The 23,187-nt window shown below is 46.3% G+C and overlaps 1 protein-coding gene across 1 annotated transcript in view; it reads right to left on the minus strand.

Moving 5' to 3' along the window:
• Nucleotides 1-386: 386 nt before the first annotated feature.
• TMEM278 (transmembrane protein 278) overlaps nucleotides 387-23,187 on the minus strand; it is a 161,083-nt gene continuing 138,282 nt past the window's right edge. Inside the window, exon 2 of the mRNA XM_073656842.1 lies at nucleotides 387-4,227. Within this exon, the coding sequence (XP_073512943.1) occupies nucleotides 3,958-4,227 (270 nt within the window). The 3' untranslated portion in view covers nucleotides 387-3,957. The remainder of the gene's footprint in view (nucleotides 4,228-23,187) is intronic.

Raw genomic sequence — 23,187 nt, forward strand, 5'->3', positions numbered from 1 at the left:
TCTGCCTCTAGCTCCTCCCCAGAATGTCTGTGTCTGCCTCCAACTCATCCCTAGAATGTCTGTATCTGTTTCTAGCTCCTCCCTAGAATGCCTGTGTCTGCCTCTATCTCCTCCTTAGAATGTCTGTGTCTGCCTCTAGCTCCTCCCTAGAGTGTCTGTGTCTGACTCTAGCTCCTCCCTAGATTGTCTGTGTCTGCCTCTAGCTCCCCCCCAGTATGTCTGTGTCTGCCTCTAGCTCCTCCCTAGAGTGTCTGTGTCTGACTCTAGCTCCTCCCTAGATTGTCTGTGTCTGCCTCTAGCTCCCCCCCAGTATGTCTGTGTCTGCCTCTAGCTCCTCCCCAGAATGTCTGTGTCTGCCTCTAGCTCCTCCCCAGAATGTCTGTCTCTGCTCTAGCTCCTCCCCAGAATGTCTGTATCTGCCTCTAGCTCCTCCCCAGAATGTCTGTGTCTGCCTCTAGTTCCTCCCCAGAATGTCTGTGTCTGCCTCTAGTTCCTTCCCAGAATGTCTGTGTCTGTCTCTAGCTCCTCCCTACATTGTCTGTGTCTGCCTCTAGCTCCTCCCCAGATTGTCTGTGTCTGCCTCTAGTGCCTCCCCAGAATGTCTGTGTCTGCCTCTAGGTCCTCCCCAGAATGTCTGTGTCTGCCTCTAGCTCCTCCCCAGAATGTCTGTGTCTGCCTCTAGCTCCCTCCTAGAATGTCTGTGTTTGCCTCTACCTCCCTCCTAGAATGTCTATGGTTGCCTCTATCTCCTCCCTAGAATGTCTGTGTCTCCATCTAGCTCCTCCCTAGAATGTCTGTGTCTGCCTCTAGCTCCTCCCTAGAATGTCTGCATCTGCCTCTAGCTCCTCCCTAGACTGTCTGTGTCTGTCTCTAGCTCCTCCCTAGAATGTCTGTGTCTGCCTCTAGCTCCTCCCTAGAATGTCTGTGTCTGTCTCTAGCTCCTCCCTAGAATGTCTGTCTCTGCCTCTAGCTCCTCCCTAGAATGTCTGTGTCTGCCTCTAGCTCCTCCCCAGAATGTCTGTGTCTGCCTCTAGCTCCTCCCCAGAATGTCTGTCTCTGCTCTAGCTCCTCCCCAGAATGTCTGTCTCTGCCTCTAGCTCCTCCCCAGAATGTCTGTGTCTGCCTCTAGTTCCTCCCCAGAATGTCTGTGTCTGCCTCTAGTTCCTACCCAGAATGTCTGTGTCTGTCTCTAGCTCCTCCCTAGATTGTCTGTGTCTGCCTCTAGCTCCTCCCCAGATTGTCTGTGTCTGCCTCTAGTTCCTCCCCAGAATGTCTGTGTCTGCCTCTAGCTCCTCCCCAGAATGTCTGTGTCTGCCTCTAGCTCCTCCCCAGAATGTCTGTGTCTGCCTCTAGCTCCCTCCTAGAATGTCTGTGTTTGCCTCTACCTCCCTCCTAGAATGTCTATGGCTGCCTCTATCTCCTCCCTAGAATGTCTGTGTCTTCTTCTAGCTCCTCCCTAGAATGTCTGTGTCTGCCTCTAGCTCCTCCCTAGAATGTCTGTGTCTTCTTCTAGCTCCCTCCTAGAATGTCTGTGTCTGCCTCTAGCTCCTCCCTAGAATGTCTGTATCTGCCTCTAGCTCCTCCCTAGAATGTCTGTGTCTGTCTCTAGCTCCTCCCTAGAATGTCTGTGTCTGTCTCTAGCTCCTCCCTAGAATGTCTGTGTCTGTCTCTAGCTCCTCCCTAGAATGTCTGTCTCTGCCTCTAGCTCCTCCCTAGAATGTCTGTGTCTGTCTCTAGCTCCTCCCTAGAATGTCTGTGTCTGCCTCTAGCTCCTCCCTAGAATGTCTGTGTCTGTCTCTAGCTCCTCCCTAGAATGTCTGTCTCTGCCTCTAGCTCCTCCCTAGAATGTCTGTGTCTGTCTCTAGCTCCTCCCTAGAATGTCTGTGTCTGCCTCTAGCTCCTCCCTAGAATGTCTGTCTCTGCCTCTAGCTCCTCCCTAGAATGTCTGTGTCTGCCTCTAGCTCCACCCCAGAATGTCTGTATCTGCCTCTAGCTCCTCCCTAGAATGTCTGTCTCTGCCTCTAGCTCCTCCATAGAATTTTAAAACCAACTGTCATCTCCTATCTCAGTAATGGTAAAATCTGTCTTTACTGAATACATATTTTACCAATGAATTGAGAGTGAAAGATCAGTCCAGGAGGAGAAAGAAGAACATTCATCTGCTAAGATATATTACAAACTTGCTTATTTTCATGTGTAATGTTGATTTCGGAAATAAAAATTAAAACGATGGTTACTCTTTAAATAATTAGTTCTTAAAGGAGATGTCTTGATGAAGCAATCCTTTTCAAGGGGCATTTGTGGTTGAACATCAATAGAGAATACTAGAAATGGGATAAGGTTCAAATCTGTAATATTCAGCTTATACTTATTCTGCTTCTGAGCATAGATTGCCTGGGATGGTAACAAAAATTCCACACTTGCAAGCAAGTTCAATCTCAATATTAGGGAAAATCAGGGTGATGCACATAATAGAGGGTAGTGTCTCCACTTGATATAAAGGGACACAATGAAGGGGCCCCAGTGAAAGTCCTGGAGGTTGGATTCACAACAACCTAACAAGCCTGTACCTGGTACTGCAGCTTGGTGTAATTGGGGCAAGTCACTGTGCTTATGAAAGGGACATGGCAGTCACAGGAGGCAGGTTGCCCACCAATCAAACATTTGTCTCTTTCCTAAGTTAGATGTCCTTGAGAGCCCTTAAAGGGGTTACCCCCTATGATTATAATGGGCCCAGAGTGGTGTAAGAAATAAAAAGTCCCCTGTTCTAACCTCCTGGATGGCACCACTCCTCCGATCCTGGCATCAACATCCCATAGAGGTGTCAATTAACCGTTGAAGCCAATCAGCAGCAGTTGATATGCTGTTATCTTCACACTTCACTCAAAGAGGAAATAATGTGAAGGTTATAGCCTCTTGTCTGCAGAAGGTCACGCCACTTACAGCTACCCACCAGATGTTACCATAGGACTGGTTGTGCAGACAGTACAGTGTGCGGAAGAGCTGGGAAGCTAGTACAGTGTTTTTTTTTTATTTCTTACACCACTCTGGTTGCATTAAATTTTACTTTTAATAAGGACCTGTACCTCATTGCCTTGTAAAAATCCCTGAGCTCCCCTGATTCTGACGCTCTTTTCCGTTTTGCGTTGCTCCGCTCCATTGCAGAGATATCCACATTTGTTGCTTTTGGAGCACAGTGCATGAAATCTCTGCTTTGGAGTCCAACTGTGCGTTTCTTCAGAGTCTCCTCTGGGGTTGTACAACTTTCACCCCTCCTCCCAGATGCTACCAATCACAGGTACTAACAGTTTATTAGTTTCAGACACTGCTGAGCTGTGATTAGCAGCATCTGGAAAAGATGCGAGAACGTGCATGTCCCCAGAGAAGACTCTGAAGAAACGCCCAGTTGAACTACATGCAGAGATTTCACATACGGCAGTCAAGAAAAAACAAATGGTAATATCTCTGCAAGGGAGCAACGTAGAGAAAAACGGAAAAGAACTGCAGAATTGGGAGAGCTTAGGGATTTTTATTAGGTATTTAACTCACTTTTTTGAGCAAGTGACACATCCTCTTTAAAATAGGGGACAACCTTTTTACGACTCCAGGGTGTAATAAACCTGTGTGATTGAGTGAGTGTAAATGTGTCATTATATATATTCTGTATATGTATACAACGCCTTTACCAGTCGTCTTACTGGAAATATAAATAAAATAAATAGGTATATTCTAGTTTATATACTGTACAACAATAGGAGAATATCACAATTTCGGATTACAACGGGCGTAAGGCTGGCTATCCAGCAAACTACAGTGTTAGCTTAATGTATTGAATCTGATTCCCATATACAAAGTTCGCTCGTTGCTCTCGTTTCTTCACGCTCAACTCCTCCATCTTCAATGGATTATTCCTGTAGATAATTCTTATAAATTTTGCAGCAACAGTCTTATAAGCCATTATACCCATGCCTTTACGTGATTATTCCATTCCCTCACACAGCTGCACAGCCCACCCTCATCATACCACCTCCATCGAACCCCCTTGTATAAAGCTCTGGTATACGGCTGGAATAGCATGAAGAGACGTAGGCGTCGGGCAAGGCCACAGTACACAGCCATTGCCAGCACAATGAGAGGAGACATCATGACAAAACCTAGGATGATGAGAGCAGAGGAGCTGTTGTCATCCAGAAGGGTCCTGCAGTAGGAGGCATCAGAATGTAAGACCTGAGTAAAACACAGAAAAGAAATCATTATGTTTCATTTCATTTTTTTTTCACATTTTGTATCTGTAGATTATTATCTCTAAAAATTAAAAACTCATGCAAGTCATTAAGATGGTTTTACAGAATGAGAAGAAAAGTCGTATTTTATTCTGGAAACAGTGCCACTCTTGTCTATAGGCTGTCGCTGGTATTGCAGCTAAGTACTATTCACTAAAATAGTTCTTATCTGCAATAGCCTTAGGCAATCAACCTAAATCAAGTTGCTATGAGCCAAAACTGAAAATGGACTCGATACCTTCAGGTCGCTAAGATTAGATAAAATATGCCATCAGATTACTAAGGTTTGGATATTAGACACCTTTTAGGATAAATGTCAGTTTAATTTCAACAAGAATTGAATAAATCAATAGTACAAGTGAACACTAGAAACTTTGTATTATATCTTATCAGAGAAATATGCTCCTTTCTCCACTTATGAGCCTGTTCATTTCCTTTCTCCACTTATGAGCCTGTTCTTTTCCTTTCTCCACTTATGAGCCTGTTCTTTTCCTTTCTCCACTTATGAGCCTGTTCTTTTCTTTCTTGCTACCACCTGAATGCATTGTTCACTCTGAAAATCTGAAAAAATAACTCTAGTCTATCTTGGTCGGAGCAAGAGAGACTGCGAGCTCACTGATCAAATAACAGCTGCCTACTAAAGTCTATGGAGAGAGGAAGAGAAGCAGAAGGTTAGAGAGATGCAGACAGATGTCTGTCACGTTGGCACTGTTCATGGTCACCTGGTAGCTCAAAAATTGCTACTATGAAAAGGCTGTTAGCAAGATATTCCATTTCCTGGAACCCAAAGGTTGCCCTGGTCTTCACCCTTTAACCCCTGTACAGGGATCTGGACTTACACAGGGTCACTGAGCTAGGACCATGGAGTCAATTGATGCTCTGTGGTGCAAGCTGGCAAGAAGGATAGTCAGGCAGCTGGGTCAGGTCCAGGATGTACGGGATGTACAAAATCGTCAGGGAAAAGGATAAATCAGGATGAAACACTGGAAGCACAGAACATAGGTAAAACCAGGTAGCACACACATTGACTGGCACTAGGAACTGACTCTCAGGGGTTTATAGAGCAACAGCCCCACCCAGTGCTAACTGCAGGAAAAAAAGCTAACAGGATTAACCCCATAGTTTCTGGACTAGGCAAAGCCTCAAGTCCCCAGAATAAAATGGGATTGATGCTGTCAAGCATCACCCGCAACAAAGGCGTGGCCCCACCTAGCGTCCGAAACAGAAACTGGCACAGATGTTACAATATCTTGTTTCTAGTATTTTTCACCCAATGCTGGACTCACAGCTAGATAGTTCAGTACTGCTGTATAATGTTCTCCATGTTGCTGCTACTTTTGAACCTGTCTTACAGAGACAGGAGAGCAGGAATCCTTCATGCTTGTGTGCCTTGTGTATGGGAGATATCATAACAGCTGGTCTCCACTCACTAGCTCAGAGACAACTGAAAAAAAATGGAATAGAGTCTGCAGAGGGGGAAAACGGTGAAAAATGCAGATTTAATGACCAGAAATAGATCTAATCCTCACACTCAAAGGACGGAAGAAAAAGTCATCGGAAGCTTCTGGTAGACTTTAATTTTACACTACTGATTAGGTATGGTCTCAGTAGTAATGCTGCTCATTGTGAGAAGCCTTTGAGATTTGTTTCACCAGGTCCATCTGCCACATATAAATGGTACATGGTTGGTGGTGAGCCCCTTTACAGAGTTGCATTGGGGCTCCGGAACTTCAATTTTGAAGTTTCAAAAAAGTAAAACTAGAGAAAGGCGATACTACAATGGATAGAGACTGTGACAGAGCCTGGCATCCACATGATTATTCTTTTAATGAATGATATGTGAATTGTGCTGAAGGCATAATTAGACTTTGACTTGTAGATGAGGTTTATACAGAACTGAGAAGGTGACTCCTGACTGAAAGGCAAACTTTGTCTGCTTTCCCCTAACTACCAGGACTTGCTCTTCCCAAAAGGACACATTAGTATTTCACTGCCTAGTTTACTACCAAAAGTAAACTTGTGATTACAGGACGGCATAACGTGTTCTGCATTAAATATGGATCTCGGCATAGTTGTAACATTGATTCAGGAGATCTGCCAAGGTCAGTAGATAGCCTCGCCTACAGAAAGGCAGTAAGGGAACAAGTTATGTGTGCAGCCGTGCGAAAAATTACACAACCAGCGATGCTTTAATATTTGAGCCTCTAAGTGCGTTTAAAGGTCAAATCCTCTTTGAACTATCACAAACCAACTCCTCTCTGCCCCCCCCCCTATGGTTCCGAAGTGATAATTGATTATCAATTTAATTGCAAAGGAATTTTTCTTGTTTTCAAACAAAGTGGAAAAAAAAAGAGATAAAAAATCTGTTCCAAAGCGTCATCATGTGCAATATATCCTTCTGGTTGTGATACACCCACATGTGTCCTGCGGCTGCCGTCCTGATGGATGGGAATCTATCTACCAGAACTGCAGATATTATAGTCTTGAAAAATTATGAGAAAAAGTCCTGCGGTGACATTCAAAAATAGCATCAAGTGGAACACCAAAATTTTAGCTATTGCTTTTTTTAGGGTCCATCTTCTCCAAAATTATATTAACTGAGACCCTTTAAAGAGGACTTTTCATTTGATTTTTTATTTTAACCTGAGTTCCACCTAAAATTGGCGTTGCTCCCCTGATTCTGGAACAGTTTTTCTTTTTCTTCTGCGCCCCTCCATTACAAAGTTATCCTCCTCGGTAAAAATGGTGCAAATTTTCCCCTTCAACCAATTGGGCGTGTACCATACAACTCCTCAGTGGGAGTGGCCATGTTTTGATTGGCCAGCATCAGAGGAGAAAATGCAAATGCTCAAGCAGAGAAGTTCTGTGTTTTGCGCCCAGTTGGTTGAAAGAAAAATTTGTATCATTATTACTGGGGGGCATAACTCTGGAACGGAGGGCACAGAAGAAAAAGAAAAACTGTTCAAGAATCAATGAAACATCAGAGGATGAACTCAGTTGAAATGATAAAATCCAGAGAACGGTCCTCTTTAGGATAAATATATTAGATCTTCACCAAGTTTGCATCCTTAGGACTATGACCACCAATGTTCCCTTTCAGAGCTAGTTTGGGACCTGGAGACTTTCAGTCTAAATCAGGCGATCTCAATCAGCTAAAGGGAACCTTGCAGATCGGTCAACCACCCAATTACCATGTAAAGCCCTTAACCTACATACAAATATAGGCCTTTACAGTATAGTCCAGACAGTAGTTTCTAAATGGGCTAAAACAACTTATATTGCCACGCTCGGCATATGATAATTTCCTTGGATTAGTCCAGAGGGGAGCCGCATTTCTTTACAGAAGCTGTGGTTGATGTCCTTCTCATTGATGACATCATCGTGGCAGTATAGAGAGGAGGACCACACCATCTGATGACTGACTCCTCTGGGTGAAACAAGTTCCCAGCAGACTAGAGGTAACTAACCATATAATTTGCCAAATAATTAGCCATACAACAACCAGATATACAAAGCCTTATGGAAACAACACCAAACTCATCATCTTTCCTTTATCCCACTCAACTTCTCTACCCGATCTATCTATCACAATAAATTACATCACGCTTTCCCCTGTACTGGAAGTCAACTACCTCAGGGTAACTCTTGACTCTGCTTTGTCCTTCATGCCACACATCTGAGCCCTAACCAACTCCTGCTGCCTCCAACGTAAAAATATTTCCACAATTCATCCTTTCTCAACCCTGAATCTACTAAAATTTTAGTTCATGCCCTCATCATCTCCCACCTTGACTACTGCAATAGCCTTTCTGCTAACACTCTCGCACCTCTCCAGTCTGTTCTTAGCTACACTGTCCAATTAGTCCACCTTTCTCCTCGCTACTCCTCCACTTCTCCCTTCTGCCAATCCCTTCATTGGCTTCCAATTCACCAAAGAATCAAGTTCAAACTACTAACACTGACCAAGAAAGCCATCCATAATCTGTCTCCTCCAAATATCTCTGAACTAATCTCCCGATACCAACCAAAATGTACTCAACAGTCCTCCCAAGACCTCCTTCTCTCCTTTATACTCATATGTTGCTCACCCAATCACCTCTAAAACTTCTCCCGAATATCCCCCATCCTCTGGAATTCTGTGCCGCAACACATCAATTATCCATCACATTCAGAACTTTCAGACGGAACTTGAAAGCTCACTTCTTCAAGAAAGCTTACAGCTTGCAATGACCCCATTATCAACTCATCACCACCGGAGCTGCTGCAACCCCACAACCTGTCTTTTCCCCCATTACTCTGTAGATAGTAAGCCTTTCTGTACCAGCCTGTCATTATTAGTTTGTTCATTGTAATTGATATCTGTATTTTGTATGTAAACCCATTTTCACATGTATAGCACCATGGAATCAATGCTGCTCTAAAAATAGGTAATAAGAAGAAGAATAATGGTGTCCTAGTAAAAAGTTTTATAGTGTCTAGAATCTGTTCTAGGGTACTGAAGGACTAAATGGTCTGGTGGTCTAGTGTATTGAAAGAGTGAATATTACCACACTAAGTGAAGAAGGACAGTGAAGGAATTAGTTAGTAGCTGCATCCCGGGTGGTCTAGGACAGTGAATAAGTTACTAATCTTTCATTTCATTGCTGTCCCTTTGCCAGAACCGGATCATTGATAGCAGAGTGCTGTCCCTGCACTGATTACAGAGATTACTGCAGAGAGTGGATGGAGGGAACTGTGCAGCTGTTAGTATACAGTTGCACAGTTCTCTCTAGGATCAGGTAGTTCTGTGTTCTCTTATTTGGCAGCAGGCCTTAGGGGTCCCTTTGCACTAGGGCATGTGTACATTATCCCCCCCTATAGCAATGCAGCTGCATTTTTCCTTGCGACCAGTCCTACTCTTTATTATTTTTATGTGCCAATAATGCGCCCGTGTCCTTCAGTAATAAGGCGCCAGTCTTGTTTCAGAATGTCAGTGCTCTTACATCAGGAAGGCAAGAAAAGGCTGTGAAAATAAATACACTCGTATTCCCTTCAGCCATGATGTGTAAAGTGCCTCTAGACAGCGATATTCACTTTTATTCATCCTCACTGGGGGTCATTTTTCTCTTCGGGAACATGAAATATAAAAGTCAATTACGTCTCTCATCTGCAAAATGTCACATTTTTGTCATTAATACACACTGTCATGATTGGGTCCATCAGGATTGTTAGTTTGTGCAGCAGCGGGAGCTTCATTGCCAAGAAAACAGCAGTAAAGGAATTGCCAGAAAATGAAAAGCTACATTTTGGAGAAAAGGAAGAATCAATTTAAAATTAATCACAAGAGTTTTAATTACTTTTGTTAAATGTTATAGCTAATTATTTATTATTTTTGGCACTCATGCTGGAGACATACACTTTCTACCTGTTTTGTTTGCAGGATGACAAAAAAATGTCTATAGGAATTGATGTCGCACAGTCTCTCCCTCAAGGACCATATAATGACACTAGATGGTGGCCCGATTCTAACGCATCGGGTATTCTAGAATATGTATGCGGCCGACGGGTCGCAATCAGCAGAACGTTGTTTAAATTTGGCGCCAAAATCGCTGATTGGTCGCGGCCGGCAACTGCGACCAATCAGCAAAACGGTGTTTAAATTTGGCGGCAATATCGGTGATTGGTCGCGGGTGGCGGCCGCGACCAATCAGCGGACTGTGTTAGTGAGGACCGGAGAGCTTGTTTAAATTTGGCGATAAAATCGCTGAATAGTCGCGACCGCGACCACTCAGCAAAACGGTGTTTACATTTGGCGCCAATATCGCTGATTGTTCGCGGCCGGCGGTCGCGACCAATCAGCAGAGCTGGGTTTAACTTTGGCATGAATAATGCTTATTGGTTGCGGCCGGCGACCGCGACCAATCAGCAGAGCGGTGTTTAAATTTGGCGCCAATGTCGCTGATTGGTTGTGGTTGGTGGTCGCGACCAATCAGCAGAGTGATGTTTAAATTTGGCGCCAATATCGCTGATTGGTCGCGGCTGGCGGTCGCAACCAATCAGCAGAACAGTGTGTAAAGTTGGCGCCAATAATACAGATTGGCCGCGGCCGGCGGTCGCGACCAATCAGCAGAGGGGTGTTTAAATTTGGCGCCAATATCGCTGATTGGTCGCGGCCAGCGACCGCGACCAATCAGCAGAGCGGTGTTTAAATTTGGCGCCAATAATGCTGATTGGTCGCGGTCGGCGACCGCGACCAATAAGCAAAGCGGTGTTTAAATTTGGCGCCAATAATGCTGATTGGTCGCGGTCGGCGGGCACAACCAATCAGCAGAGCGTTGTTTAAATTTGGCGCCAATCTCGCTGATTGTTTGCGGCCAGTCGGCGGCTGCGACCAATCAGCAGAGCGTTGTTTAAATTTGGCGCCAATAATGCTGATTGGTCGCGGACGGCGGGCATGACCAATCAGCAGAGCGTTGTTTAAATTTGGCGCCAATCTCGCTGATTGTTTGCGGCCAGCCGGCGGCCGCGACCAATCAGCAGAGCGGTGTTTAAATTTTGCGCCAAAATCGCTGATTGGTCGCGGTCGGCCGGCAGCCACGACCAATCAGCAGACTGTTGTTTAAATTTGGCGCCAATCTCACTGATTGGTCGCGGCTGGCGGCCGCGACCAATCAGCAGAGCGTTGTTTAAATTTGGCGCCAATCTCGCTGATCGGTCGCGGTCGGCCGGCGGCCGCGACCAATCAGCAGTGTGTTGTTTAAATTTGGCGCCAATCTCGCTGATTGGTCGCAGCCGGAGGCCGCGATTAATCAGCAGAGCGTTGTTTAAAATTGGCGCCAATCTCGCTGATTGGTCCCGGCCAGCGGCCGCGACCAATCAGCAGAGCGTTGTTTAAATTTGGCGCCAATCTTGCTGATTGGTCGCGGCTGGCGGCAGCGACCAATCAGCAGAGCGGTGTTTAAATTTGGCGCCAAAATCGCTGATTGGTCGCGGCCGGCGGCCTCGACCAATCAGCAGAGTGTTGTTGAAATTTTGCACCAAAATCGCTGATTGGTCGCGGCTGGCAACCGCGACCAATCAGCAGAGCGGTGTTTAAATTTGGCACCAAAATCGCTGATTGGTCGCGGCCGGCCACCACGACCAATCAGCAGAGCGGGGTTTAAATGTGGCGCCAATAATGCTGCTTGGTCGCGGCCGGCGACCGCGACGAATCAGCAGAGCGGCGTTTAAATTTTGCGCCCAAATCGCTGATTGGTCGCGGGCGTCGACCGCGACCAATCAGCGTCGTATTAGTGAGGACCGGGGAGCGGCGCTGCCTGTGCGGCTACTTCCGCTGCGAGAAGCCGGGAGATGAGCGGCTGCTCGCAGCAGAAGCATCCCAACCGGCGGCGCCGCTCCCCGGTCCTCCATTCACACTTGCCCTCCGGAGATCAGCGGGCCAAGCCGCTGATCTCCCGACGTTAGCCGCATGGAGGTGAGCGGCGCCGCCTGTCGGGTTACTTGTGCTGCCAGCAGCAGGGAGATGAGCGCCTCGCTCCGGTCATCTCCCTGTTGCATCGCCGCTGACCTCCGTCCGGCAGATGAGCCGCTAACGGCCGCCATCTTTTTCTGAAATCCCGCGTCGCTGATTGGCCGCGGCCCGACCAATCAGCGACGCGGGATTTCCTGGACAGACAGACAGACAGAAAGACAGACAGACAGGATAAGACGATTATATATATAGATGAGGGATGAATACAAAGTGTTTATACAGCAAAGATGACAACTGAGCTATAGTGATTCCACTAGTAGCCAGTGTAACTATTGCAATATATGATAGTGTCATGGCTCAGTTCGGGGATTGAATTCGGTGACTTGTTGCTTCATGGTCGACTCTTCTGCCTGTTGAGCTATTGCTCTTTTCCTTCCCTGTCCAAATGCTGTTTGTTCTTTTGTCCTTATTCTCACTTCTTGGTTTGCTCCTTTCCAGGTATTTTCCATTTTCCCATTTTGGTTTCCCTATCACATTCTGGGAGGGGCTTTATATAGTATCCATTCTCTGCACTTCCTTGCTGGCTATATTTCCTGGTGGATGTACATTTAGGAGTTCAAGCTCTTTATCTTAGGGGTTTACCTTTCCGGGTAAACTCCAGTGGTATTTTTGCAGTAAGTTGGTTTGCTTTCCCTCCCAGCACGTTTCCTTTTCCCATTGTTAGGTTTTTGGGAGGTATTACTTGTTCCTTTTATTTTTGGTGATCCTTAACCTTCACTCCTTCACCATTTGAATGTGTCTTAGTTTCTCACCTTGGGTTCTCATATCTCTCCTCACACTTTCCTTTTCCCTTGTTGGTAGTGTGTTGCGGCCTCCCCTCTGGTTCCTCAGGAGGTAAGAGAAACCCCTTGATGGCCTTTTGGGGAGCCAGGTTTGAGGTAGTGTTTTTTAGTAGTGTAGCTAGAGCTTTTCTAGTCTGTACAGGGACCAGCTGGGTATAGATGCGGCGTTTCCCTGGTGTGAGTGTAAACACGTTCATAACAGATAACTGAAAGCTTTTTGCAACTTCCATTGACTTGAAAAGAAAGAAGGCCATGCAGTGCATATGTGGTCATCTCTATCAGTACTTTGGCCTCGACTTTTGATGACAGTGGTGGACGTACAAGCTGACTGACATGAGATATTGCAGCCAATTTCCGATCGTGATATAAATCCAATTCACAATCCTACACTTCCCCAGTATTTTCAGATTGTGCATCTTTTAAAGAGTATGACTTTAAAGGGAGTTGTCAGCAGGATTTCACCCCTCAAACTATTGATATGTACATGTAGCTCCTTCAAAGAAAAGTCGTGCAATACCTTTACATGGCCAGTCCATTCCTCTGTTACTGAAAAATCAGTATTTGAACTGATATACAAATGAGGCAGAACAGCTACGGTAGATCAGAAGCCTCTGTCAGTCCAGCTCTATTACCTGCCCAGTGCCTCCTCCTGTTTGACTTATGGCTGCTTTGCCTGATGAAATCACACAGCACAAAGGCTGTTAGTCAAATAAGTCACATAGGAGGAGACAGAGCTTGGCAGTGAATAGGGCTGTAGTGACAGAGGCCCCAGATCTATTATAGCTCTTCAGCATCATTCGCATATTAATCCAAACACAAATTTTTCAGTAACGGAGGAACGGACTGGCCCTATAAAGATATTGCTGGACTTGTCTGTGAAAGAGCTACATGTCCATATCAATATCTTGGGAGGTGAAATCCTGCCTAGAGATTCCCTTTAACATCCAAGTGGCTAACAGCCTAGATTTTCTATGTTCCTAGCTCTATTCTCCGCCCAATGCCGCCTCCTTTGGGTCTGTTACTCATCATATCTTCTAATGCTCTGGTAACTTAAGCTAAACTTGTCAGGTGATAGCAATGGTTAACATACAAGAGATGAGCCATCATCAAATATTCCAGGTATATGTCCAATCTGCACACTGACACTGTCCAATCAGTGTTGCCAGTGCCGGACTGAGTAGGGACACACACTCCTGACTAGTGTTGAGCCACCCCCGTAGTGTTCGGGTTCGGTTCGGTTCGTCGAACACCGGGATGTTCGAGGAACTGTTCGTCGAACTGTTCGTCGAACACCTTAGAACACCGTCGAACACCGTTAAAACCAATGGCAGGCAAACAAAAACACATAGAAACACATAGAAAACACTTTCAAAGGTGTCCAAAAGCTGACAAACTGCTCAGAAGACGCTCTCTTTAAAAAAGCCGGCCGGGAATTCAGCAGCGGCATACACCGGTACCCGACAATTTAGACAAGAAGGAATAGAACATCACACATAGATTAGATAGATAGAGACATGTCAGTCACATATATAAGAAGTACAGTGACAGTGTTGGTTACTGTACTTGTCATTTAGTGTAAAGGATTTATTAAAAAAAATAATAGTGTTTTCATGCACCGTCTCTTTAAAAAAGCCGGCCGGCAATTCAGCAGCGGTACCCGACAATTTAGAACAGAAAGATAGAACATCACACATAGATTAGATAGATAGAAACATGTCAGTCACATATATAAGAAGTACAGTGACAGTGTTGGTTACTGTACTTGTCATTTAGTGTTAAAATAAAGGATTTATTTAAAAAAAAATTGGCGTGGGGTTCCCCGTAATTTTAGTCTCTAGCGGAGGTTAAGCAGACGGCTGGGGCAGATGTTTGAAGCCTGGGAAGGGGGTAATACCCATGGAGCTTCCCAGGCTACTAATATCAGCCCCCAGCTGAATACCTAGCCTTTACTAGCTATTAAAATGGGGGACCCCCCCAAAAAATGACGTGGGGCCCCCCCTATTTTAATATCTAGCAAAGGCTAGGCAGACAGCTGGGGGCTGATATTAATAGCCCAGGAAGGGTGCCATGAATATTGGCCCCCTCCCAGGCTAGAAACACCAGCCGTCAGCCGCCCCAGAAATGGCGCATCCATAGGATGCGCCAATTCTGGCACTTAGCCTCGCTCTTCCCACTGCCCTGTAGCGGTGGCAGTGGGGTAATAGGGTTGGGGTTGATGTCAGCTTATAATGCCAGCTGACATCAAGCCCAGGTTAGTAATGGAGAGGCGTCTATAAGACACCCCCATTACTAACCCCATAGTCAAAGTTAAAAAAAAAACACAAACACCCAGAATAAAGTCCTTTAATTGAAATAAACACACAATTCTTTATTGTTCTAAATTAAACCATACTTACCATTACGCCCATTCCAGCTGAAGCCAACGATCTCCTGCAATAAAAGAAAAATAATAAAGCAACATCATCCTTACCTTTCGATGGTTCCCTGGACAGCTCCAGCTCTGCTACATCGAGATGACAGGCTGGACCGCAGCAGAAAGCTGCCATCCAGCCTGTCATCCCGCAGACACTGAGAAGCGCAGACATGCTTGCGCTCCTCAGTGTCTCACTGTGACGGCATCCAGATGAGCCGAGTTAATGTCCAATGAACTCAGCTCACCTCATGCACGTCACTGACAGCGTGGGAAAATTCTCCTGCACTCAGCGCTTCAGCGTGAGAATTTTCCCACGCTGTCAGTGACGTCCATGAGGTTAGCTCATGTCCAATGAACTCAGCTCACCTCATGTACGTCACTGACAACGTGGGAGAATTCTCACGCTGAAGCGCTGAGTGCAGGAGAATTTTCCCATGCTGTCAGTGACGTGCATGAGGTGAGCCGAGTTCATTGGACATGAACTCTCTCATCTGGATGCCGTCACAGAGAGACACTGAGGAGCGCAAGCATGCCTGCGCTTCTCAGTGTCTGCGGGATGACAGGCTGGATGGTAGCTTTCTGCAGGTCCAGCCTGTCATCTCGATGTAGCAGAGCTGAAGCTGTCCTGGGAACCATGGAAAGGTAAGGATGATGTTGCTTTATTATTTTACTTTTATTGCAGGAGATCGTTGGCTTCAGCTGGAATGGGCGTGATGGTAAGTATGGTTTAATTTAGAACAATAAAGAATTGTGTGCTTATTTCAATTAAAGGACTTTATTCTGGGTGTTGTGCTTTTTTTTTAAATACTTTACTAGAAATTCATGGCGGTCATGTCTAATATTGGCGTAACCCTATGAATTTCGGGCTTAGGGCCAGCTGATAATACCAAGCTGGCCCTAACCCCTTTATTACCCAGTGAGCCACCGCACCAGGGCCCTGCATGAGTTGGGTACAGCGCCAGAAGATGGCGCTTCTATGAACGCGCCATTTTCCGAGGTGGCTGCGGACTGCAATTTGCACCGGGGGGGGGGGGGGCAGAAAGCTTGGGCCTCCCTGCGCTGCAGATTCCAGCCCCCAGCTGCCTAGTTGTACCTGACTGGACACAAAAATAGGGCGAAGCCCCACGTATTTTTTTTTTAATTATTTCATGAAATTCATGAAATAATTAAGAAAAAAAGGGCTTCCCTATATTGTTGAGTCCGGCCAGGTACAAATAGACAGCTGGTGGTTGGGGGCAGCCCGTTCCTGCCTGCTGTATCTGGCTGGACACAAATATAGTGTGAAGCCCCACTTCAATTTTTTTAAATTATTTCAGGAAATTCATGAAATAATTTAAAAAAAATTGAAGTGGGGCTTCGCACTATATTTGTGTCCAGCCAGGTACAGCAGGCAGGAACGGGCTGCCCCCAACCACCAGCTGCCTATTTGTACCTGGCCGGACACAACAATATAGGGAAGCCCTTTTTTTCTTAATTATTTCATGGATTTCATGAAATAATTTAAAAAAAAAATACGTGGGGCTTCGCCCTATTTTTGTGTCCAGCCAGGTACAACTAGGCAGCTGGGGGCTGGAATCTGCAGCGCAGGGAGGCCCAAGCTTTCTGGGCCCCCCGCTGCAAATTGCAGTCCGCAGCCACCCCGGAAAATGGCGCGTTCATAGAAGCGCCATCTTCTGGCGCTGTACCCAACTCATCCAGGGCCCTGGTGCGGTGGCTCACTGGGTAATAAAGGGGTTAGGGCCAGCTTGGCATTATCAGCTGGCCCTAAGCCCGAAATTCATGGAGTCACGCGAATATTACACATGACCACCATGAATTTCTAGTGAAGTATTTAAAAAAAACACAACACCCAGAATAAAGTCCTTTAATTGAAATAAAGACACAATTCTTTATTGTTCTAAATTAAACAATACTTACCATCACGCCCATTCCAGCTGAAGCCAACGATCTCCTGCAATAAAAGTAAAATAATAAAGCAACCTCATCCTTACCTTTCCATGGTTCCCATGACAGCTTCAGCTCTGCTACATCGAGATGACAGGCTGGACCGCAGCAGAACGCTGCCATCCAGCTTGTCATCCCGCAGACACTGAGAAGCGCAGGCATGCTTGCGCTCCTCAGAGTCTCGCTGTGACGGCATCCAGATGAGCTGAGTTCATGTCCAATGAACTCAGCTCACCTCATGCACGTCACTGACAGCGTGGGAAAATTCTCCTGCACTCAGCGCTTCAGCGTCAGAATTTTCCCACGCTGTCAGTGACGTGCATGAGGTGAGTTCATGTCCAATGATCTCAGCTCACCTCATGCACGTCACTGACAGCGTGGGAGAATTCTCACGCTGAAGCGCTGAGTACAGGAGAATTTTCCCATGCTGTCAGTGACGTGCCTGAGGTGAGCCGAGTTCATTGGACATGACCTCGGCTCATCTTTATGCCGTCACAGCGAGACACTGAGGAGCGCAAGCATTCCTGCGCTTCTCAGTGTCTGCGGCATGGCAAGCTGGATGGCAGCGTTCTGCTGCAATCCAGCCTGTTATGTGAATGTAGCAGAGCTGAAGCCGTCGTGGGAACCATGGAAAGGTAAGGATGATGTTGCTTTATTATTTTATTTTTATTGCAGAAGACATTGGCTTCAGCTGGAATGGGCGTGATGGTAAGTATGGTTTAATTTAGAACAATAAAGAATTGTGTCTTTATTAGAGATGAGCGTTGTTCTACTCGAACTGTTCGCCAATCTCAAATTCGAGCTGTTTTGGGCGGTGTTCGAGCCGTTCGGCGAACACGAACAATTTGAGAAAAATTCGGCTGTTCGAGGTTATGTTCGATAACTGTTCGTGCACCAAAATCATAACTGGATTTTTTCTCAGTAATGATGAAAATTAATGTTAATACGCAGTTTGAGTGTACAGCGGGGTGGGGGGAGGGGCAGGGGATGGATCTCTGGAGGAACAATGAAGATCTCCATTTTTTTTTCTCTTTCCCGCATTTGCAGTGGGGAGGTGCAATCTGTCAGCCTATCAGCAGCGCACACACGGAGCGAAGTGCTTTTTTTCACACAAGCAAGGGCATGTGTCATTGGCAGTGTATGTCACATGTCCTTGCCCTATAAGACCAAGCCATTTTCCCCGTCGCCACCATTTTCTCACTGCTGCAGCTGCGTGTTAGACGGCACCGCTGTTGCTGTGTGCGCTATACCTTGTTAATTTCAAGCCAATTTTCGCACAAATATACAGATAGCTTGGGAGTAGGGAATAGTTGTGATTGCAGTCCTTTTAAGGACTAGGTTACAGCATTTCCTACGACTTTTATCAGGGAGGTCTGTGCTCTTAAATAGATAGGTTGTGGGAGTAAAGACTAATTGTAATTGGAGTCCTTTTCAGGACTAGGTTACATCAGTTCCTATCAGTTTTTGCCAGGCAGGTCTGTGCCAGTGCTGTGCAAGTTTTTTCACAGCATTTGGCTGAATCTAGCAAAGCTAATCCTTTTTGGCCTATTGCAGAGTGTGTTAGTCAGTGGAGTAGCCTATCTGTGTTGCAAGATATAACACCTGTGTATAGAATACCAATTTTTTTACTGCACCTAGTGAAGTAAAATCTTTTGGGCATAGCATCATTCTATTAGTCCATCTATACTGACCTCCATCAGGTTGCAAACTGAATATAATTTTTTTCTGCATCTAGCTCTGAAAAAATATTTGGGCTTCTAGCAGTGTGTGGGACTTGGTCTATTAGTCCATCTATACTGACCTCCATCAGGTTGCAAATTAAAAATAATTTTTTTCTTCATTTAGCTCTGAAAAAATATTTGGGCTTCTAGCAGTGTGTGGGACTTGTTCTATTAGTCCTTCTATACTGACCTCCAGCAGGTTGCAAATTGAATATAATTTTTTTCTGCATCTAGCTCTGAAAAAATAGTTGGGCTTCTAGCGGTGTGTGGGACTTGGTCTATTAGTCCATCTATACTGACCTCCATCAGGTTGCAAATTAAAAATAATTTTTTTCTGCATCTAGCTCTGAAAAAATATTTGGGCTTCTAGCAGTGTGTGGGACTTGGTCTATTAGTCCATCTATACTGACCTCCATCAGGTTGCAAATTAAAAATAATTTTTATCTGCATCTACAGTACCTCTGAAAAAATATTTGGGCTTCTAGCAGTGTGTGGGACTATTTGTATTAGTCCATCTATACTGACCTCCATGAGGTTGCAAATTCAAAATAATTTTTTTCTGCATCTAACCCAGCCAATAGTTTTGGCCTAATACCACAGTTTGGCCACTCAGCTCTGCTCGGTTACCATCCATTGTTTTTTTGTGCAAACAACTCCAGAGTTGTGAATTAGTTAACCACCAAAATGAGTGGAAAAAGGCCTGCTGCTGGTGGAAAGGGGAATAGGCGTGTTGGGAAGGGGAAAAAAGGTTGTGTCCGTGGGGTAGGTGTTAAAGCAACAGTAACATCTGCAGAAGAAAGACCATCTTCCAGCCAAACTAAAATGTCTACTTCTTTTAGCGGACAATGTGATAAGATCCCTTTCTTACGGCCACGCCAATCGCTACAAATTCCAGATGAGGCACAAAAACAGCAGGTGCTTCAACGGATATCAAGTGCTCCTTTAAGTGGGCTCTCCTCCACATCAACTTCAACATCACAAATACTCCAGTCCTCAAAGGTGTCACCCAAATCGCACTTGCTTCCTCACAGCTCCCAAATCTCCAGCTGCCCGTCTGAGTATGAGGTAGAACAGATGGTTGAGTCTGCAGAGCTGTTTACTCATACTATAGCCTGGGAATCAGAGGTCGACTCCAGCGCTTCTGTGAATCCAGACGAGGAAATGATCTGCACTGATGCCCAGAATCTTTATGAGTCGGATCCAGGACCAGACGCAGAAGGTTCTGACCATAATGTAGACCCTCATTCCCAAACTGTAACTCCTGTTGGTGGAGACAATGAGGAAGACGATGATAAGACTCAAATACCTGATTGGAGCGACAACTTTAGTTTTTTGTCAGGGCAGGAACAGGTTGGCTCTGAGGACGACGGGTGTGATAACGCACAGGGTGATGATGATGAGGTCGGAGATCCCACTTACTGTCAACCCACAGTCAGCCAAGAGATGAGGTCAGCAGAGGAGGTGGAGGAAGATGCTAGTGACGACGAGGTCAGGTTGCGCCTTCCTGGACAGAGACGTAGTACTGGAAGCACGTCAACAACTGCATCCTCAAACACAACTCTGCCTCTCACCACAAGTCGTGGTGGCTCTTCAGGTCGCATGGGTGCTAAGCCTTGCATAGCCTGGGCATTTTTTCAGATCGATAAAGATGACCCAACTCGTGTTATCTGTAACATTTGTCAGCAAAAGCTAAGTAGAGGCCAAAAAATACATAGTTTGAGTACTTCATGCATGAACCGGCACATGGACATGAAGCATAAGTTGCAGTGGGAAGGTCAGTGTGCTACAATGCGGCCTAGCCGGCCGGGCCAATCACCGTCTGCCATATCTTGTGCATCCGCGGCCTCTTCATCCTCTGTGACTGGGGGGACAGCAGTCACACCTGTTTTGGGGCGCAGACCTGCCACCTCTTTACCCGCAACAGCCAGCGTGATTGGCAGGTCATCATTTTCTTTAGAGGTGGTAACACCAGCTGGTGTTGAGCGCTGTCCGACATCGATAGCACCACCTTTGGATCAAGGCAACCTAACATGTCCGCCTGCATCTTCCTCACAGACCGGCAGTTTGCCGGGGACACCCTTATCAACCCCGTCTAAGCACAATAGCCAGCCCTCGGTCCCTCAGATGTGGACAAGTAAAAGACCATTTCCTCCTAGCCATGAGAAAGCTAAGAGGTTGAATTTCACCATCTGCAAGCTCTTGGCTACAGAAATGCTGCCTTTCCGCCTGGTGGACACAGAGGATTTTCGAGACCTTATGTCCGTCGCAGTGCCCCAGTACCAGATGCCCAGTCGGCACTACTTCTCAAAGAAAGGTGTGCCTGCGCTCCACCAGCATGTCGCACACAACATCACCGCTTCTTTGAGAAACTCTGTGTGTGACAGGGTGCATTTCACCACAGACACTTGGACGAGTAGGCATGGACAGGGGCGTTACATGTCACTGACTGGGCACTGGGTAACTATGGTGACAGCAGGACAAGGGGCTGCTGTCCAAGTCTTGCCGTCCCCACGAGTTGTGCGTCAATCCTCTTTATGTCAAAGTTCCTCCACTGCTTCTGCCTCCTCAACCTCCTCTCGGTCTTCCACCTGCACCCAAAGCCTGTCTGGTCATGCCACAAGCTTTCTAACTGCGCAGAAGGGATCCTGCACACCTCCTTACTATGCTGGCAGTAGAGCTCAACGTCATCAGGCGGTTTTTGACATTGAAATGTCTGGGAAATGTGAGTCACACAGCTGAGGAGTTGTGGTCAGCTCTGGAGAACCAATTTCATGAATGGTTGTCTCCACTGGACCTGAAACCAGGGAAGGCCGTGTGCGACAATGCTGCAAACCTGGGTGCGGCCCTTCGCCGGGGCAATGTCACACACGTGCCTTGTATGGCTCACGTGTTGAACCTGGTTGTCCAGCAATTTTTAGCCCACTATCCCAGACTAGATGGCCTTCTGCAGAGGGCACGGTCGCTGTGTGCTCATTTCCGCCGTTCGCATCCCGCAGCTCAGCGACTTACATCTCTACAGAAGTCGTTGGGCCTGCCACTTCACCGGCTAAAATGCGATGTGCCTACCCGGTGGAATTCAACTCTGCACATGTTGCAGCGACTGTGGCAGCACCGACAAGCCCTGGTGCAATACGTTCTGACGTATAGCCTGGGCCAACGAGATTCAGAGGTGGGACAAATCACGCTGGAGGAGTGGTCTCAGATCAGGGACCTATGCACCCTTCTGCACAGTTTTGAAATGGCGACGAAGATGTTTAGTGCTGACGATGCCATTATCAGCATGACTATTCCGGTGATTTACATGCTGGAGCACATGTTAAACAGAATTCGGAGTCAGGTGGTGGCACAAGAGGAGGTGGAGGAAGTAGAGGAGGAGGAGTTGTATGCGGAAGGGCTAACATCTGCAAGGTCCAGACGGTCGGCAGCACCAAGGCGGCAGGCATGTGAGGGTGGGGGAGATGGTTTTACCAGGGCGCATGGTAGCAGCCAAACTAGTGAGGAAGGTGCAGGAGCCCAGGAAGAAGTGGAGGACGAACTGATGGAAGACTTATCAGATGAGGGAGACCTTGATCACATTTCTGTTGTGCGAGGTTGGGGGGAGAGGACAGAGGAAGGAAGCATGATTGTTACCTCGCCACCAACACAACAGGGACTTGGTGCTCCTGGATGCGCAACACACATGAGTGCCTTCTTGCTGCACTACCTGCAACATGACCCTCGAATTGTGAGAATTAGAAATAATCCTGACTACTGGGTTGCCACACTGTTAGATCCCCGGTACAAAAGTAAATTTGCAGAAATTATTCCTGCCATAGAAAGGGATGCACGCATGCAGGAGTATCAGCAGAGACTGTTGCAGAATCTTACATGTGCTTTTCCACAAAATACCAGTGGTGCACGTAGTGAATCTCACAGTTCCAACTTGCCAACCGTGGGACCGTCAAGTGTTCAGCACTCAAACCGTAACAGAATCACAGTATCTGCTGGTAACATCAATTTTGCGGAATCATTTCACCACTTTTTTAGCCCATCCTTTGCAAGGCCACAGGAGACAAGAAGTCTGACACATAGTCAACGCCTAGAGACGATGGTACAGGAGTATCTCCAAGTAAACATTGAAGCCACGACTGTGTCACTGGACCCTTGCTCTTTTTGGGCTTCCAATCTGGATAAATGGCCGGAGCTAGCCACTTACGGCTTGGAGATCTTGTCATGCCCCGCAGCCAGCGTTCTGTCTGAACGTGTGTTCAGCGCTGCTGGTGGTGTGCTGACAGATAAGCGCACACGGCTCTCCACTGATAATGTAGACAGACTCACGTTCATAAAGATGAACAAATCATGGATCCGAAACGACTTTTCTACCCCTGTGTCATCCTGGGGAGAGTAAAAGCTTGATGATTGGTTCAAATCACCCTACCAACCGTTTTAAGCTTTCAAATTACTAATCATGTTTATCTGTATCTTGACTGGAAAATAATTTGGGCTTTGTAGCAGTGTGCAGCACTGATCCTATTAGGCCATCTATACTAAAGCT

The sequence above is a fragment of the Phyllobates terribilis genome, unplaced genomic scaffold, assembly GCF_046119375.1.
Source record: "Phyllobates terribilis strain yellow unplaced genomic scaffold, ASM4611937v1 Scaffold_12__6_contigs__length_324123572, whole genome shotgun sequence".
Classification (NCBI taxonomy): domain Eukaryota; kingdom Metazoa; phylum Chordata; class Amphibia; order Anura; family Dendrobatidae; genus Phyllobates; species Phyllobates terribilis.